Source organism: Neoarius graeffei, chromosome 22 (genome assembly GCF_027579695.1).
Source record: "Neoarius graeffei isolate fNeoGra1 chromosome 22, fNeoGra1.pri, whole genome shotgun sequence".
Lineage (NCBI taxonomy): Eukaryota > Metazoa > Chordata > Actinopteri > Siluriformes > Ariidae > Neoarius > Neoarius graeffei.
In genome coordinates, this window is record NC_083590.1 from 14,392,363 (window position 1) to 14,412,812 (window position 20,450).

The 20,450-nt window shown below is 40.1% G+C and overlaps 1 protein-coding gene across 3 annotated transcripts in view; it reads right to left on the reverse strand.

The window, feature by feature from the left end:
* The window catches only part of LOC132870666 (NACHT, LRR and PYD domains-containing protein 3-like), a 67,766-nt gene that overhangs the window by 10,414 nt on the left and 36,902 nt on the right, over positions 1–20,450 (reverse strand). For 2 of the 3 annotated variants that reach the window (XM_060904423.1, XM_060904424.1), the window contains exon 6: positions 19,715–19,909. In XM_060904423.1, coding sequence (XP_060760406.1) covers positions 19,715–19,909 — 195 coding nt within the window. Of the gene's footprint in view, positions 1–9,544; positions 9,719–19,714; positions 19,910–20,450 lie in introns of all 3 variants that reach the window. The other variant, XM_060904425.1, reaches the window with a different exon arrangement.

A 20,450-nucleotide genomic window follows, 5' to 3' on the forward strand; every position in this document is an offset into this window, starting at 1 on the left:
TAAAAATAATGTTTGTCATGTTTATTCTGTTGCACTTGTTTTTACATTAAAATTCGAGCCACGCTGCCTGTTAAAAGCAGGGCTCGACATTAGCACTTGCCCGATGGCCCGGCGGTGTTTATGTCTTTTGGGCCAGTTCGGGCCACTAAATTTGGCCAAACAGTGGCCCAGTATGTTTTCGATACAAATTAAATTTTATTACTCATATTTTACCCAGAATTGTGAAGAAATTGTTCGTAAAATGCACCTTTTCGATACGAGGCCAGGCATCTTTGTTTTCATCCCGCTCCGCTCCGTGGCAGGAGTGTGTCGTCTTCGTGCATCTTCGGAGATGTTCGGCGCTGTTCGGAAGCGTCATTTTGGCAGGAAAATCGCATCTTGTCGACGAAGACGGTTGCGGCAAGGAGACCATCAGAACGGTGAAATTCAAATAGAAATGTGTTCAAACTCCACGCTCCCCAACCTGGCCAAAGGCCAGGTCAACAGTTTAAATACGATCGTGCATAAATTAACTATCGGGTGTTAACCAACAGCTTCATTTTGAACTCGGCAGCCAATCAGAGCGCGCGACGTCACGCTCGGTTTACAACTCGCCGAATCATAAAACAGCATTACACCGCACGCGCTTTAGCTTCAGATGGTGTAAAATCGTTCAGACTTTGTATATTAATATCAAAATTTGAGGATACACTGCCAAGAAATATGGCTATACGTGTATCAACTTTTAGTGATTAATGAATGAAGTAAATGTTGGTTGCTATGACTGAAATAGAAGAACAGATAAAATAATGTGGCAAATTAGATCTGATCCCATATATTATATTATTCAAATATCCAAAGATGATGAAATCTATCAAAATAGCCAAACTAGGTCTACATTAGTTCATTACAACAAAAATAACTATTCTGACCCTCTCTGGTACAACCAGACCATGCTAAACCCAGTATACCCCCAGCTGCTAGGCTATCTGCTGTTGCCATGGCAACGGTTTATGCAAATGAGCTGAATTTGCAAAAATTTACTACTAGTTCCCCCAAGGACATATCCTGAAAATCTGGTGTTTATATCTTGTCTTAAAAAAATACAACATTTCACCCCTTGTTGGCTCACCTGAGCATACCTGCTAATGAGCTAATTAACAGGTAATTAGGAATATAAATCACCCCCGAGCAGGTAAGGCTTTGCAAAAATCTCACTAGATTCAGGTTTTTTTCTAGAAAAATTTAGTATGAGGGCGCTCACCATGGCGAGGGAGCGAAGTGGGGGGGAGATGGTGCCGGTTGTCCCCCCCGCCGTGCAAAGCCTTTGAAAAACGCTCCAATGGGACATTCTGAGGCTATCTGAGAGGGAAATTGTAACAAATTGTCTGTCAACATTGAAAAAGAAAGAAGTAATCTTCTGCCCCGGACAGTCTTTGGCTTTCTTCCGTTTCGTGCCGCGGGATGACATCTTTAAATGCCCAAGTGTCAACAAAAACAACTCGCGAACTACTTCTGTCAAAAACTCCCGCGCCGGTGGGTGAAAGGTCATTCAGTCTCGAGAAATCTCGCTCTACAAGTCAGCCGACCTTGTATGTAACACATGTCAAATCTCGCGAGAGCAGCCACGACAACAACTAAACAACATGGCGCCTCAGTCTGGAAAACGCCAATTCGGATTGTTTTTGCACCGTCTGGTGGTGTATCTACTATGATTGGAATATTTTTGGAGCAATTATAACGTATTTGATGATCAGACACATTGTCACGTAGTGTTGCTGGGATGTTTTCACGGAGTCGGTAAGGGGACACACGCCGATAGTAAGAGGGCGCAGCGCCCCTGTTCTCCCGTTTAGACGAAAGCCTGAGATTATTCCCCAAAGTCCACCCTTTCAGGAAATGTATGGTTTGTCAATGATTCTCATGATATTTTATTAATTAAGAAATAAAACTTCTTCATGGGCAATAAAAATGCCCATTTAAATCCAGCATGATAAGGGTTAATATGCCACCCTCACCTTTTCATCCAGACTTGGGACTGGCCTGTGTGTGTCTTGTGGCTATTATATAAAGGTGTATTTAAAAAGTTAATTGTACCTCTATTTCTATAAGAATATCTACAGTGGTGAGAATTCAATATCTACAAAGTTGAAACCATGACAAAAAAGGGAAATATGTCTACATCACACAGGGTGGGTTACAGGCAAAGCTTATTCTATAAACAAGCTAGTTGCATGGTGAGGCAAAACTTAGCTTATTCTCAAACTTATACAAACAATTGTTAATGTAAAACAGTAATCAACAGCATGTGTTAAATGAACAGAGAATAAGAACAAAGGAAATTTTTAAATGTAACTAAGAAATTGATAGAACAAGAAATGCAAACAATAAAATATCAATGTGAACAAACAATAAAGATATAATAATGTTAGCAAAATATGAATAATCTTATTTTCATTAATTTCACCTTAAAATGCACCAGAATGCATGAATATGAATTGAAAAATCAAAATTTTCCGGGGGAGGGCCCCGGGACCCCCCTCTTTATGCAAGCACCTGCGGTGCTTGTAGCGGCTGCTTGTGGCAGCTGTGGTTCGGGTACTACGCGCATTCGGGCCATCACATTTTCTATTTGGGCCAGTAACTTTTCAATTCCACCAGTGGTAAATGCTTAATGTCTAGGCCTGAAAAGCCTTGATATCTCAGAAACTAATGCAGATACAAGCCTGAAATTTTACACACTATTTATTGGGAATAGTGACTTTATTCAAAAACTATGAAGCAAATCTGAGACGGTCAGTTGGGAACTTTTTTTATTCTGGTGATAATTCATCTCATCTCATCTCATCTCATTATCTCTAGCCGCTTTATCCTTCTACAGGGTCGCAGGCAAGCTGGATCCTATCCCAGCTGACTACGGGCGAAAGGCGGGGTACACCCTGGACAAGTCGCCAGGTCATCACAGGGCTGACACATAGACACAGACAACCATTCACACTCACATTCACACCTACGGTCAATTTAGAGTCCTGGTGATAATTCATTTTCATTAATTTCTAAAGTAAAGTCATAATTTTCAGATACACTGCAGTCGGATCAAGTCCCGTTTTGTGCTGCAGCTTCTCACATACGTCCATCTGACCCAAAGACTCTGTGACAAATCATCAGTGTGCAGTGAAAAGAAACAATCTTCCTCCTCAGGACATTGATGATGAACCTAAAACCTCTGCTTCAGTCTCACTATTAGAGAATGTGTCTTACTGAGCCCCAGGGTGTCTACAGGTTTGTCCAAGTTAAATTTAAGACTTTTTAAGACCATGTTCCAAAAAAAATTAAGACCAAATCTAAAGTCACGCAAAAACGTACTCTTTTGAAAAAAAAACTATATAATTTAATGTAACTTATTGTTCTTGTAAACATTCACCAGAAAACACTATTCTAGTAGAAGTACTTCATTTCTTTTCCTTGACAGGCATTCACACACTCAGAACACAATTTAAGGAGGATAGGATAAACTTGTAACTATGTGACAATCAGAATGCAGTCACAATGTTTGAATCCAAGGCCATCCTTAAAAAAAATCAGTTTCCTGTCCACCGGGGAAGCAAAAAAATTTTCAGTAGGGAGGGAGGGATTTTTTTTTTAATGGATGGATAAGAAAATCACAATGCTGTGTTTGCTTTTTCTTTCAGTACTTTACTACAAAAGCAGACACATTTAATAAAATGACAGTTTAATCAACTGAAACTTGGACAAAAACTTTAAGTTAGCATTTTAAATGCTGACTGCAACATTTGCAAAACTTTTACAAAGGTACTTAAAATGTCCGACACACGGACTTTTTGTAGTTCCAAATCGGCCGTTAGGCCTAGTTCGGATGAAATTACACTACTAAAATGATCACTGAATGATTTGTTTTTCTGAATCTTTATTATTTTGTTGTTCGCTAGAATACCATTTTGCGATTTCACACTTAAGCAAATGTTTGAAAACTCCGGATCTCCTTCCTTCATGGTGGCTGCCATTTTTTTGTGCCGCACGGCGCATGCGCAGAGCTGATTCGACAGGGCTTTCCACATGCGCCGGCTGCCAGCCATACAGCCGACTACACAATTAAGTCCAGCCGGCTACTTTAATGACTATTATTATGACTATTATTTTTGTAGCCCACAGGCTCTAAATATTAATTTTCGATTTTAATAAAATTAAATGTTTATCTAACGGACTGACAATAATGTCAAACTGAACCGCACTCTTTTAAGTTGTGATTCGCGCTGTTTGTACCGATAATAACCACAAATTCCCCACAGACTTCGTTGATCAAGGGAGAGTAACTCATCCGCGGCCCCGACATGCGGTGTGTGTGTGCGCGCACTCGGCGGAGGCAGTAGTGTGTCGGGGCCGTCGGAGGCGACATCAGAGGGAACAGAAGCAGAGATGACGCTTATTTTGTCTCCGGTAAACCAGTCTTCTCTCGTTCAATTACGTGATGGCATCAAAAGACACCGCTGGTTGTAAATGAAACCAAACTGAGTCGTTGGAGTGTATTTGCATACACAAATGGAGAAATGTTCGCTGAGTGTTTAATTGTGTAGCCGCCACTGCAGACCGTTGTCGTTGTTAATTCATAGCATGCTCAGTTGCGTGAATGTGTCATGCACCGAAAATAAGAGATTTACAAGCCAGGAACGCCTCATGATGCAATATGCAAGAAAAGAAAGATGATTTACTGCCATTTTACTTTGAGTAAAGTGAATAAATAAATGGTCTGTGGAAAATACATTTAATCCTGGGAACTGCGTGCACAGGAGTTTATTATTAGTGATGCAGTGCTATGCATTGCAAACTATTGACTCCCATATAGGGAGCAAAGCACAGCAAACTCTTGTTCTTCCGTTTTTCATCTTCCGGACAAATTTCGAATAACCCAATAACCGTATATCGCACACAGACAAACAATACATCAAAACGTGCGGCTCGATCAGACTCGCTATGCTATTACTTTGTTCAGCATTCTACGATTTTTTTCGTGACATAGTCATGAAAAAAATCTCACACAATTTCCCATTAATTTTCTATGGAATTAATTGAAAAAATCGCACATTTTCAATGTTTTTCAAACATCCACTGCTCTGGCATGCTTTCACCTAGAGACATGATTCAAACTTTAAAACAGAGACAAACTTCTCCTGTGTGGATCTGGCATTCAACTTTTTTGCTGGGTTCTATACTTTTTGATCAGTCACAGATCAAACACCATGATCAATTCTGGAGAAATTCAGACTTTATAATGGGTGTCTATTGCGTTACACACCAGTGGGGCTCAGGAGTTTAGAGTGTAGGCAGCCTGAAAAAAAAAAGCTCTAACTTTCTCATTTAAACTGTGTTTTCAGTCACAATTTTCACTCTACACACATAATTTTCTCAAAAGTTGTAGTCACACTTGTCTTGATTCACACAATGTGTCTACCTGAGCGATAGGATTTACAGTTTTTGAATGAGAAGCCTGAAAGTAAGGAGCAGGGATGAGAATGAAAAATATTTAAAAAGTCTGAAAAAACCAGGGCGGGGCCCATAGCCCAAGGGGGCGGGGCCCAGGGGTTCCAGGGGCTAATGATTTTTGGCTATTTTTTTTTTTACCCCAAAACCACTAATTTTATCAGCAAAAAGTTGCAATGTATTTGGAAATAAATTCCCCTTCTTGGTGGACGACCAGGTGAAAATGATTAATATGGTACAAGAGACTTGTTTTTAAATCAATTCACATTTGAGGATTTCAAAAAAATCAATGCACCTTTTAATATAAACGAGCTCTACAGTATTATATTTCTGCATTTTTGCTATTCACGTCTTTGAATACTCTAATCCTTTACAATGAAGTGCAAACCAGAAAAAAGTTCTGTCATATAATTCTCTGAAGCTTTCTTCTGATGTTATCATGGTAGCAGGAGGTCTTGCATATTAAGCAGGCAACATTCAACATCACTCATCAATTCCCCTTCAACTGTTGTGTGTACTAACTAGGTTTTATCTGGACAGGATGTTGTGTAATGTAATGCATATACCATACGGTCAATTTGAAGATCGAGATGGTGATTTTGAGTTAAAGAACAGGCATGTACAATGGGCATTACAAACTGGAAATTTTTTTTTAAATCAAAAACTATAAGTTCATCTCGGCCTAAAAAAATGTGGGCAGACGCTCCCGCGCGGCACATCCCAGCAATTCCCCCCCCCCCCATGAAATGAGCAATAAGTAGGAGAGTTATACACGGTATCATACCTAAAATTTTATCAGAAATATAGATATGATACTATGATTCTCCCCAACATGCTACATTAGACAAGCTAACCTCATTTATAAAAAGATACACACTTATATATGATGTGTATTTGGTATATATGATGTATATTCATACATTGTTACTTTACAGAAATCTTCAATGAGTTTGGTCTTTTCATGACAGCCTGTTGTAGACCTAAATACAGAGGTGTCAAAAGTATTACCATTTATTACTCAAGTAGAAGTATAGATACTGTGGTTTAGAAATACTTTTCATGAAGTAAAAGTATCAACTGAAGCTTTTTACTCAAGTAAAAGTAAAAAGTATACTGATTTCTAAACTACTTTAAAGTACAAAAGTAAAAGTAATGAAAGAGGAAAAAATGCTATTAAGGACAAAGGCGCAGCCTAGAAGTCCACATACAGTCCATTCTCCTGACCCATTAAAATGTGTTTCATGGAGCACTGTCTAAACGGCAGTAATAATACAGTATTTGAATGCTATGAATGAATACTACACTAACACTACTGTAAAATTGCAGTTTTTTTCTTTTTCATATGGGACATGCAGTAGAGGCAGCAGGTTCCAGTTAAAATGCGAGAAAAACACTTTCTCATCCCTACTAGTTACTGGCTCACCGAGAGAAGTCAACAGAATGTTTGTGTTCCAGCAATGCGAGGCTGAACACAGGCGAGGAGAGAAAGGGCGGCCGCTGGAATGCCGACACACTACAAGCTAATATAACGTTTACTAAGCTAAGACCTGTCACTTTACTCACTAACCCCCACCAAGATACCATAACTGCATTTGTAAACTTAACCTGACTCAGAAAAGAGAATGCCGCATATGGTTCGGGGGGGGGGGGGAGATTCCACTCCTGACAAACGAACGAGAGCCCGCAATTTACTCATGGTGTCGAAGTCAGAGCTCTGATTGCTGTGTGCTTGGAGTGCCCCGAGTGGCAGTTTATTAGGTGGACAAAGTAATATAAATAATATAAAGATTGGCGCAATGAAATGCAAGTAACGAGACTATTATAAACGTAACGAAGTAAAAGTAAATGCTTGAAAATGTAACGAGTAGAGATAAAAAGTAGGTTGAAAAATTATGACTCCAGTAAAGTAGAAAGTACCAAAATTTCTACTTAAGTAAAGTAACGAAGTATTTGTACTTCGTTACTTGACACCTCTGCCTAAATATAATGCACATGAAATGACACTCCTCACCTCAACATGTCCTTTACAATCATTTAAGCCACCATGGGCAATGCTGAACTAACTGCTGCAAACAGTACATCGCACGAAACTGTCATTATTTTCTACCCTTATTAGACAGGGAGATTCTTTTGTGTAATCTGAGCTGAAGTGGGTTTTGTACTTTGGTTTTTTGGGGCGCGCGCTCTCTCTCTGCTATGCCGGTCCTGTAGGCTGCACTGACTCAACTGAAAGCTTCGGTCCTCGAGAAAAGGGATAAAAGCCCATCCACACTGAAAGCTGATTGGCTTATTTTGCTGAGTAACCCAATCAGGATGCTCTTTGTCTGGCATGCGCTACATGAACAGGCACACAGGCAGTGTTGCCACATTGGGTGGTTTTAAGTGCATTTTGGCAGGTTTTGAACATATTTTGGGATGGAAAATGTCAGCAATATCTGGCAACACTGCACACAGTCTCCCTCGCGCGCGTACATTCTAAGATACGTGATGCAGACCTTAATGTTGTGCGCGCACGCTCTTGCTCGCTTCTATCAATATGCAGGAGACTCCCGGAAGTTCTGGGAGACTTGGGATGTCTGCGTTATAAGGTGACCACAGATCGTTAATCATAACCCCCCCCCGAAAATTTCTCAACGGATTTACATCGATCTCAGAAACGATCATTTTGGTCTGAAAAAGTCGGAAATCCACCGATCGGCGGAAAATTCTCATCCCTGAAGGAGAGGACAGGCGCACTGCCCCATTCACTCCCATTATAAACCTGGCAGCGCTTTGACTGCAAAATCAGAAAAGTCACTTGTTTTTAACTCGCTCTATTGTCCACATTTTTTTTACACTAGGGACAAAAAACTTACATCAATGTGTTCATGGGAGCCTTGTAGCACTCAATGTGAAAGAATTTTGTGAATATCTCCTTTCGCTTCCATGTAAATCCCTGTTGTTTGAGGAGAGGGAACTCTGAGAAAACGCGCTCTTTGCTTGTCATATTGTGTTTCGCAGATAGCTTTTCGCAGACAGTTGTAATTTATTGTTGAGCGGGGATAATAGGCGTGCGCGATGTTATTCACCGGCACAACGCAAGGGGGCACGAAGTCGCTAGGAGTAGTTGGTGGGTGTGGTTAGTGGAGTGTTTATCCTCCAGTTACTTATGACTAGAACTTTTTTTTTTTATAAATGACTAGTCGTATAGATGTATGTACTTCCTCAATCAACCGCTCTTCATGCTGCTCCATCTTCGCTCGTGTTTTTAAAAATGCCGGTCGTGAAAATAAACCAAACCGGGAAAGTAGGGAAGCGGAAGTGCGTGTACAGCGGATGTAGAGTGGGCCAATCAGGGCCCTCTTGTCTGCGGCGCTGTCTGCGAGGCTCCTGCGGTGGTCACAATTTTTGGGAGGTGCGCGCAGAGCGTCTGCGAAGGTGGGGGGGCTACGCAGACACTGTTTGCGGCGCCGTCTGCGAGGACTGGGTTGTCAGCATAAATTGGCCTTTACACAACAGCTCAGGCACTGAGTGGTTGTCAAGCACGCGTGTCTAGCAACCGGTGGATTCGGAGCCTGCGCGGTATAATTGTGAGCATCAAAAACGATTAAACTTTTTCCCCATCCAAAGTGTACCACATTTTAAAGATATGACTGAGTAAAATCTCCATAAATTTAAGATTGAAAATTTAAGACCACGGGGTTTGAAATTTAAGACAATTTAAGACTTTTTAATGGGCTTATTTTAGGAAAAATTAAATTTAAGACTTTTTAAGGACCTGCGGCCACCCTGGAGCCCTTACAGAAAAAACATGAATTTCCCATGTATTTCACGTGATCACATGTTACCACATGTGGTAACATGTGGAACACATGGTATCAGATTTTGTAACATGTGTTACCATGTAGAGCACATGTGGAAAACATTCCCACATGTGATTCACATAAAATTGGGCCAAAACCACATGTTTCCCATGTGCAAAACACATTTTCCACATATTTCACATGTGAGAAATCACATGTGAAGTTCATGTGGTTTTTCTGTAAGGGAGGAGCAGGTCATGTGACTCTCAGAGAGATGATCTTACCCCAGTGTCTCCAGTTTACAGTGAGGATTCTCCAGTACAGCACAGAGACGCTTCACTCCTGAGTCTCCCAGATTATTATCAGTCAGATCCAGTTCTCTCAGGTGTGAGGGGTTTGATCTCAGAGCTGAACTCAGAGCAGCACAGCCTTCATCTGAGACACCACAACCCCACAACCTGCAGAGACACAATGACACACACTTCATCAACAGATTTTCATCTTGGTGTAATAGTGGTTGTGAAGATGATGTCTCTCATGTTGGACTGTCTCTATTCTCTTCACCAATCACAAGCTATTATTAATAATGACTCAAACATTACCACTGTTACTGACATTAAGTTTACTCGAGGTGCAAATGATTCAGCAAAAAGTCAATAATTTAAAGGTTTAAGTGAAGAGTCAGGTTTTGGAGAATTTATCTCTGCTTGACTGGATTTTTAATGATCACATATTTAATTGTAAAAACATTTTAATTATTTCTTTAAAGTAAAAGTGATTCTGAGGAGAAATGATTTTTTTTTTTTTTTATTTTATTTATTTTTCAGGACAGTGCACATTAATGAACATATATACATACATGTAAATGTGCCAGATTTTAGCACTTCCTGACTAAAATATTTGTTCTGCATGTTTTACTTTTACAGAAAGTCTTAACTGATAACACTGTAGGGTTGGTCCATGCCAAATAACTAGATCAGAGGCGGGCAAACTACGGCCCGCAGGCCACATCTGGCCCGTTGGCGTTTTTAATCCGGCCCGCGGAAGACAATCATATAAACATGATTGAGCAGATCTATAAACTATAAGCGTCAGTGTTTTCACGTAGACAGGTGTTCTAGAGATCCGTCTTTCCAGTCAGTCGTATTCACGCGAGATTACATTTGCAGAGTGGTGCAGCGCGTGCCATGGAAGTCATTCTGGTGCCCGTGCCACTGTTGATCTCGAGAACACAGGATAAAACTTTACAATGAGTGGTCCTAAAAAAAGAAAAGTGGACAGTGAGTGCAGGGTGTTCAATAAAGAATGGACAACTAAATATTTTTTTGCTGAAGTCCGATCAAAGGCTGTATGCCTTATTTGCAAAGAAACCGTTGCAGTTTTAAAGGACCCATGGCATGGTGGTTTGTTGATGCTTTAAACGGGCTCGTGGAGGTTTCCGGATGTTATATCCGCAGTCTTTCTCGAAATGAACCCTCGGCACGTAGATATAGCCTCCTGGGAGAAAGCCCCATTTCAGCGCTTTTCCCAGTGCATTGTTTTGCTAATGAGAAGCAGGAGGCGGGGAAGGGTAGAGGGTGGGGGGGGGGTCTTATCATTAATATTCATGACATGTAAACGTGTTACCTCTGATTGGCTAACAGCACTGTGACGCTACCTCCAGCGGGTCAGAACAAACGGATGTGGGTGTCTTACTATGGCGAGAGAGAAGGAACAAACCGCAAAGGGAAAAATACTGTGCGCTGATGTCATTAAGGTGCAACGCGAGGAAATAAAATAAATTCAACAAATGTTTGGGTTTTTACTGAACAAACAAATAAATAAAATGAACGAGTGACTTAAAAAAAAGAATGTGGGTGTCTTTGTAAAAACTGTTTTGATTGGCTATTATAACAGAGCATGCTGCATGCTTTTTGGTTTTGTAGCGCAGAGTACCTGGCTAACTGCAGGAAGCGGTTAGCTGCACAGCTAATGTAGCCATTGCAAGGCTAACGCACCAATTTTAAAACACGGCAAAACGACTTAACAGTTATACACTTACTTGTTCGCTGTTTGTGGCTGATGCGGCAGGGATGCTTGGTACAGACCCAGGCTTCAGTGACAGTTGATGTGCAAAACCTGCCCTGTACTGTCTCAAGTTGTGGAAACATTCCTCAGGAAAATGCTTCTGACAAACATACACCGTCTTAGGTAGATTCGACGGCGTATTATTGAAGTAAATAAAATTAAGCCACTGCGTCTTCAGGGGCTCTCCCATCGGCAGTAAAAACAGACTCTTTTCTGTGTTGTCACATCCATGTACAGCGCAATTTCCATGTTTCACTCGCTTAGGTGATGCCATGTTGTGTCCTCTATGGTCTCCTCACTACAACTGGGCGGGCAATTCATACAGTGGGTGGGAATCCAGAGGGGGGGCGTGGGGATCATCTCCCTTGCTGACGTAGTAAAGGGAAGAGTTTATCAACGCGCCGTTTTGACGCGCCATTCTCAAATGTTGGGCATAGTTTGGTTTACACATTATGAAATTTCTAGCCACTAGGGTGACTTAAGAAGGTCATTTTAACGTTAAAAAACCTCAGAAAGTGAAAATTTCATGCCATGGGACCTTTAAAGGAATATAACATCAAACGGCACTTTTCCTCCAAGCATGCTAATTATGCTAACAACCAGTCAGCGCAAGAACGGACGAATACAGCTCAGCGGTTGCTGAGTGAATGCGAGTATTAACACTTTCTCTTTTTAAAACTATGTTGGAGCTGTAATAAGATGGTAGTCACATGTTTACAGACATACTAATATAAAAAGTATAACTCTTAGTAATTTTGGTTGTCGTGGGTGGCTGCTGTAGTGCTGGTGTTTGTTTTTAAGTACCGTGTAGGGGTCAACCCATAATCGGCCTGGCCGATATTCTGCATTTTTAGGGTTATCGGTATTGGCCATAATTTCCACCGATATGCCGATAACATGCCTTTTTGCAGCCATTTCGTTCCTAATGCGACTGTCACTGCACGTCCTTTCCTGCACTCGCCTCTCTGAGTTCAAGAACACGGTCCCGCCCACCACAACATCTGATTTGTTTGGCACAAGAGATACAGCCAATCAACACGCGTAGCTAAACGCTGGGAACTGTTTCAAGGCGGCCGTATGGGCACTCGGGCAGAAGCAGATCCCACTTCAAGGTAAGGACACGCTGCTTTTGCCGCAATAAGTCACAAACACATAAGTTGCAAAAGCACATCATCGTTATATGTTCACATTCTTCATCTACTACTCGTTAAAATTGTCCATTTGCATCTGTGTAGCCAGGCAAACTTAGCTTACGGAAGGAAGCGCTTGAATTAGCCTACAACCAACTAGTCTCGCTGAAACTACATGTAATGTTGTCCATAGTAAGCAGTCCCCAGCATAATGTAGGCTGCAGTCATTTTTAAATCCCCGTCTGGAAACGTTGTGAATGTGTCAGTAGTTCTACTCGAACAGTAGAATGACAGCCATACAGAGAGGTGGTCAAGGGAAGACGAAATAAAACGTAGTGTTTGTGTTCTGTAGGCTAGCGCAAGCCTACTGGCTATTTGTTATGGTGATGAGTAAACTTCATGACGTGACTCGTGCTCAGAAAGCGCATTGCACTTGTATATGTTGGGTAACTTTATAAAGCGCTATTTGAACATTTAAACAAGCCAGGTGTGATATGGTGCTAGTAGGCTATGTAATACTGTAGGGAGTTTGTCAGGACGCTTGTTGTGGGCTCAGTAATTAATTGTGTCGTGGATGCGCACTTGCTTGGATAAACGCTAATGAACGAAATACATCAATTAAACTCTTAAATGTTCTTGTGCTACTTCACATTGCGCTGTAATGTACTCCACGAGTATTTATAATTCTTGCGCAAGTGATTCTCCTCGCTAGCGCTTCTGATTCGGAAAGTGATATACTCTTAAAGGAGCAGCCACTCCTTTTAACCAGAGCTTTTAACACTATTGGTGGGACATGGCGATTCATTTCCGCCAGTTCGTTCATGTCGGTCAGTTCAGCAAAGAAATTCGTTCGTTCACTCGTTCATTTTGATGACGTCACACCAAAGCGGCACAACAATGGCTGTCGTCCGAAGTTTAGTTCATCTTGAGTGAACGAGAGGCGGCAGAGGTGCCATCCACAATAGATTTTCATACATTACAATGTGCTTGAGAAAAAGATGGAAGAAAAACATTATCCTAGCATTATCTGAAAAAGACTACATAAACAAAGCTCTGAAAGTTAATTAAATGTAGATGAGAATAAAGCTGTTTTTATATTTATTATATTTATTTTAGTAGAGCCATGGTCTGCCGGCTATGCAGTTGTTCTCTCAAACCCATTAAGCAAAAAAAAAAAATTGCTTATTTAACAGCAACACTCATTTCAGAGAATAAACAACTTTACAAATCATCGTATTCAGCGAACAGTAGCCTGTGATGTCTCTCTGCTGCATTCATGATCATTCATTGTTTGGCCTGGTCATGGACATGGAAACGGTTGTTATGCACGAACATTCGATTGACGTCACGTCTAGCGAGACCTTTTCCAGCTGTTCGAGCAAGAGACCTCCTTTATTGCAGACTGTTTCATGCAGTTGTTCAAACCCATTAAGTAACACCCATTTTGCTCATATTCAACAGCAACGCTCATTACAAAGAACAAACCACTTTATTACAAATTGCATTAACATTTAAAAAAACGAACACAGTATGCCGCGATCTCCAGAGCCACGTTCTTCATTGTTTATCACAGTCATGGAAACCGTTGCTATGCGCCCAGCCCAGTATGGCAGCAGGCAGGCTGGCTGCTGGCTGTTCGTTCGTTCGCGAACTGCTGAGCTCGTTCGCTGTGAACTGAAATGTATTGCTGAGTGAGAGCTCTAAATTGTAAACTAAAGACCTGGCATGTGTCAACGCTCTGATAATAGGGCTCAGATAGCCCTGAAAGAAGTAAAGTGGCGCTGCTCTGCACAGATCAAAATGCAAGTTGGACGCCCTTCTGCTACTGAACAGATCCTGCTGATTCGCCAACAACCGAGATTCAGCGACCGCCCTGCTGCCAGCGAGCAGAGACTGCTGATTCGCGAACGACCGAGAACGAGAGGCAGCGCGAACTAGTTCTAGTCGTTCACTTCGAAGACTCGTTCAAAAAGAACGGTTCGTTCGTGAACGACACACCACTATTTAACACTCCATTCTCACTTTCTCTATCCAGAGTGTATTTTCATTTATTTTCCACTGAAAATGGTGAGCTGTAATATAGTAGGGAGTAATTTATTTTTTATTGGTGAATATTTATTTTATTATTATTTTATTTCTCATTTTATTCTAACTAATGTTTGACTTTATTGTACAAATGCTGCTGGCATCTCCCTGCACAAAATTTCATGTTCAATTTTACAATTAAACATACATTTCATGGATATGAAGGTCTGTGTCAGTGTGTGCTATGTTTAATTTCATGTGAATTATAATGTTTACATTTATCGGTTGCACATATCGGTTATCGGCATCCCAATTCCATAATAATCGGTATCGGTATCGGCCCTGAAAAAAACATATTGGTCAATCCCTAGTACCGTGTGCTTTTGGGTGTCTGCTCCGCCCCTCATTTATGTCCCTGTCTGCTATTATAGGTGTATTATGAGCAGCTGACCATGCTTCTGCTTATATCTGTTCCTGGACTTTTGCCTGTGGAGGTTATTCTGATCTATGAGTGGCCTTTTGGAATATGAAAACCTGTTTGGAACCTGTGTTTTGATTTTTTGAGGACTGGAAATATTTCAGTGAGTGACTTTGAACCTGAAAACCAGTTTGGAGTTTTTTGCTTTCTTGAGCTGTTTTGTTTGATTTTGTGGGCTGGATGGATCCAGTGCCAAACCATTGAACTGCAAACATGTTGGCATGGTGTGGTACCCAAACTGTTGAACTGCAAACATTTTGGAATGGTGTGGTACCTCTCCTACTAATGGTGGTTGGTTGTACTGGCAAGCTGGAAGTGGATGGTTAAAAAAAAACACTCAGGTGTAAATCTACGAGTTCAGTGAAATGTACAAAAATGATATGTACTGATATGTAATTTAGTTCAATTTAATGATATGCAATTTAGTTGTATGTATAAAATGATACAAATATACAAATACACTGGCATCCTACTCATCCTCGCAGCTCAAAGATGTAATTTAAGAATTAAGTGTGCTACTTTTCTTACTGTCACGTGTGTGTGTGTGTGTGTGTGTGTGTGTGTGTGTTACTTTTCTGGATGGATCCAGTGCCAATCAATTGAACTGCAAACATTTTTCTGCTCTGCCTTTGTTGACTGAGAATTAAAATAAATGTCAATCTGATCTGCATTTGGGTCTCTGTCAGTGAAGGCCTTACAATAACACTAAAGCTTTTCCAGTTTATGTTCGATATGTATGAATTTGGTGCTGGCCCGGCCCGCCTGGCAAATTTCAAAAGTCAATGTGGCCCCTGAACCAAAAAGTTTGCCCACCCCTGAACTAGATGGTGGTTGCAGCACCAGATTGATTTTCTTTGTGAGAGCTTTTGGCAATAGATACTGGTGAAATATGAACTGATAAATTCCGGGGTTGTATTCTGTGTATTTAATGAACTAGGTCATTTTGAAATTACTGAAATTAGACCAGAATGTACCCCCTAAATCCTCGCCAGGTATTTTAAATGCATTTTTCTCAGGTTCTGGGCTACACAGAGGTTTGAAATTTGGCAAATTAACTCTCTATATGTTGTTAATCTGGAAGGAACATATAGAGCCTTCCATCTAGAAAATCCTGCCCATCGGTACTTCCTAAAATGCCATAACTTAAGAAAAAAGCATTCATGAGTGGGGTTTAGGGCCCTAAAATACTAGAAAACAAATGTATTCATCTCCTATCACTACCTGGTCTTATTATAAACCAGATTGCCTGGTCACTTGTATAATGGGAGCTCTCAAGATAGAATATTTCCAGAAATATAGCAGATTCAATTACATACCCCACAAAAATAATCATATCTTTAAGATCCTGAATGGAAATGAAGCACAGGTCTGCAACTTGGTAGTTTCATTAATTCAATCACTACAAACATGAAGTGTCATCTTGTTATTTGTGTATCATCCATTTTTAATGCCCTCGAATTTGTTGTTTTTGCTGTTACATGTATTCTATACAGTTCACAAATAACTATATACTTGACCAGGAAAAAGTCATTTAAGATCACAGATGCAGTACTCGCCTATTCATACAGGGTTCGCCATTAGCACTTGCCCGATGGCCCGGCGGTGTTTTTTACGTCTTTCGGGCCACTAAATTTGGCCAAACAGTGGCCCAGGCGGGCCAGTACGTTTTCGATACAAATTAAATTTTATTACTAATATTTTACCCAGAATTGTGAAGAAATTGTTCGTAAAATGCACCTTTTCGATACGAGGCCAGCCATCTTTGTTTTCATCCCGCTCCGCTCCGCGGCAGGAGTGTGTCGTCTTCGTGCAACTTCGGAGATGTTCGGCGCTGTTCGGAAGCGTCATTTTGGTGGGAAAATCGCATCTTGTCGACGAAGACGGTTGCGGCAAGGAGACCATCAGAACGGTGAAATTCAAATAGAAATATGTTCAAACTCCACGCTCCCCAACCTGGCCAAAGGCCAGGTCAACAGTTTAAATGCGATCTAGCATAAATTAACTATCGGGTGTTAACCAACGGCTTCATTTAGAACTCGGCAGCCAATCAGAGCGCGCGACGTCACGCTCGGTTTACAACTCGCCGAATCGTAAAACAGCATTTCACCGCACGCGCTTTAGCTTCAGATGGTGTAAAATCGTTCAGACTTTGTATATTAATATCAAAATTTCAGGATACACTGCCAAGAAATATGGCTACACGTGTATCAACTTTTAGTGATTAAAGAATGAAGTATAAATGTTGGTTGCTATGACTGAAATAGAAGAACAGATAAAATAATGTGGTAAATTAGATCTGATCCCATATATTATATTATTCAAATATCCAAAGATGATGAAATCTATCAAAATAGCCAAACTAGGTCTACATTAGTTCATTACAACAAAAATAACTATTCTGACCCTCTCTGGCACAACCAGACCATGCTAAATCCAGTATACCCCCAGTTGCTAGGCTATCTACTGTTGCCATGGCAATGGTTTATGCAAATGAGCTGAATTTGCAAAAATTTACTAGTTCCCCCAAGGACATATCCTGAAAATCTGGTGTTTATATCTTGTCTTATTTAAAAAATACAACATTTCACCCCTTGTTGACTCACCTGAGCATACCTGTTAATGAGCTAATTAACAGGTAATTAGGGTTATAAATCACCCCCGAGCAGGTAAGGCTTTGCAAAAATCTCACTAGATTATTCCCCAAAGTCCACCCTTTCAGGAAATATATGGTTTGTCAATGATTCTCATGATATTTTATTAATTAAGAAATAAAACTTCTTCATGGGCAATAAAAATGCCCATTTAAATCCAGCATGATAAGGGTTAGTATGCCACCCTCACCTTTCATCCAGACTTGGGACTGGCCTGTGTGTGTCTTGTGGCTATTAGGTGTATATAAAAAGTTAATTGTACCTCTATTTCTATAAGAATATCTACAGTGGTGAGAATTCAATATCTACAAAGTTGAAACCATGACAAAAAAGGAAAATATGTCGACATCACACAGGGTGGGTTACAGGCAAAGCTTATTCTATAAACAAGTTATTTGCATGGTGAGGCAAAACCTAGCTTATTCTAAAACTTATACAAACAATTGTTAATGTAAAACAGTAATCAACAGCATGTGTTAAACGAACAGAGAACAAGAACAAAGGAAATTTTTAAATGTAACTAAGAAATTGATAGAATGAAATGCAAACAATAAAATATCAATGTGAACAAACAAAGATATAATTATGTTAGCAAAATCTGAATAATCTTATTTTCATTAATTTCACCTTAAAATGCACCAAAATGCATGAATATGAATTGAAAAATCAAAGTTTTCCGGGGGAGGGCCCCCAGATCCCCCTCTTTGTGCAAGCACCTGTGGTGTTTGCAGCGGCTGCCTGTGGCAGCCGTGGTTCGGGTACCGTGCGCATTCGGGCCACCACATTTTCCATTTGGGCCAGTAACTTTTCAATTCCTCTGACCCAATGGGCCACCAGTGGTAAATGCTTAATGTCTAGGCCTGTCATATGTTTGTCATGACTGATATTGGTTGTATTGTCTGTTTACAGCTGCATTTCTGAAAGAGACTTATCAGTATTTATAATTTTCCATAGATCATGTATACACCAGTATTATAAATTATATACATGCATTTTAAATCACTTTTTATTTGATGATATTTCCTGTCTGTTTTCATCTATACACACAACAAATTCAAGGGCATAAAAATGGATGATTTGGGATTGAAAAAAAGAGAATGATGCACAAATAACAAGACGATGACACTTCAGGTTTGTCATGATTGAATTAATGAAACTACCAAGTTGCAGACCTGTGCTACCTGTGCTTCATTTCCATTCAGGATCTTAACGATAGGATACTTTTGTGGGGTATGTAATGGAATCTGCTATATTTCTGGAAATATTCTATCTTGAGAGCTCCCATTATATAAGTGACCAGGCAATCTGGTTCATAATAAGACCAGGTAGTGATAGGAGATGAATACATTTGTTTTCTAGAATTTTAGGGCCCTAAACCCCACTCACTCATGCGTTTTTCTTAATTTTTAGCATTTTTAGGAAGTACCTATGGCCAGGATTTTATAGATAGACGGCTCTGTGTTTACCTACCAAATTACCAACATGTACACTGCAAAAAATGATATCTTAGCAAGTGAAAATATCTTGAAAATAGTTGAAACGATCTAGCATTTCTTATTAGAAGAAAACAAGACACCAGTTTTGAGATTATTAAACCTAGTTTTAGATTGCAACCGACTTATTCTAAGATGTCTTACCAAGTGTAATTATCTTACTGCACTGGCAGATTATTTCACTTAATTATAGTCTAAATGTTCTCAAATTTATTATGTTTTTCCTTATATTAGGATGGCTAGTTTTTGCAGTGTAGGGAGCTAATTTACCAAATTTCAAACCTCTCTGTCGCCTAGAAGCTGAGAAAAATGCATGTAAAATCCCAAAAATCCCTGGTGAGGATTTAGGGGGTACATTCTAGTCTAATTTAGTAATTTTTCAAAATGGCATAAATAAAAAAAAAAAAGAAATCTGGGTCTAGAAAACTGAAATTTTTAAAACTAATTTAGATTTACATATATTTTCATCAGTAAATTCCACCATTAAAATAAAAATTTTGCTGCAACCAATTTTCAAAATATTGGGTCTTTTTGGCCTGGACTTGCCCTGTATACACCTATTAACTGCTGCTTTAGTGAGTTATTGTGACTCTCAGAGAGATGATCTTACCTCAGTGTCTCCACTTTACAGTGAGGATTCTCCAGTACAGCACAGAGACGCTTCACTCCTGAGTCTTCTAGTTTATTCCAAGACAGATCCAGTGTCTTCACAGTCAGATGCAGTTTTCTCAGACTGGAGGTTTCTGAGTTGAGCACTGAGACCAGAGCTTCAGCGCTTCCCCATTTAATTGTCTCACAACTGATACTGAAGGAAATAAAATAATACATAATAAACTCACACAAATGATCAAACAGGTCAGGGCTTTCCAATAAGGCTCATACTAGCCAGCCATGACAAATAAGTAGCCAGCTGGGGGGGGGGTAGTAAACACAAAATAAACTCCTGTGCACGCAGTTCCCAGGATTAAATGTATTTTCCACAGACCATTTATTTATTCACTTTACTCAAATACAAAGTAAAATGGCAGTAAATCATCTTTATTTTCTTGCGTTCAACTGACAAACTGAGGTTGCAGATAATTATAACCTGTTGAATAACAGTCAGAGCGACAAAAATATAACCTAAAGTGTACAAATAAAAATACTCTGAAATAAAAGTTAAATATCATTCAACAAAAGTCCAGAATGCTACCAGCACTTCAGAATACATTTAAATAGTTTTATCCCCATTTCCCTCTTAATCATCTTCACTATCACTATCTTCCCATTCAGGATCAGAGTCCATGCCCAGCTCAAAAAGGGCCCTACTGAGATTCTCCCTGGTGCTTGCCGTACCTCCTCCCTCA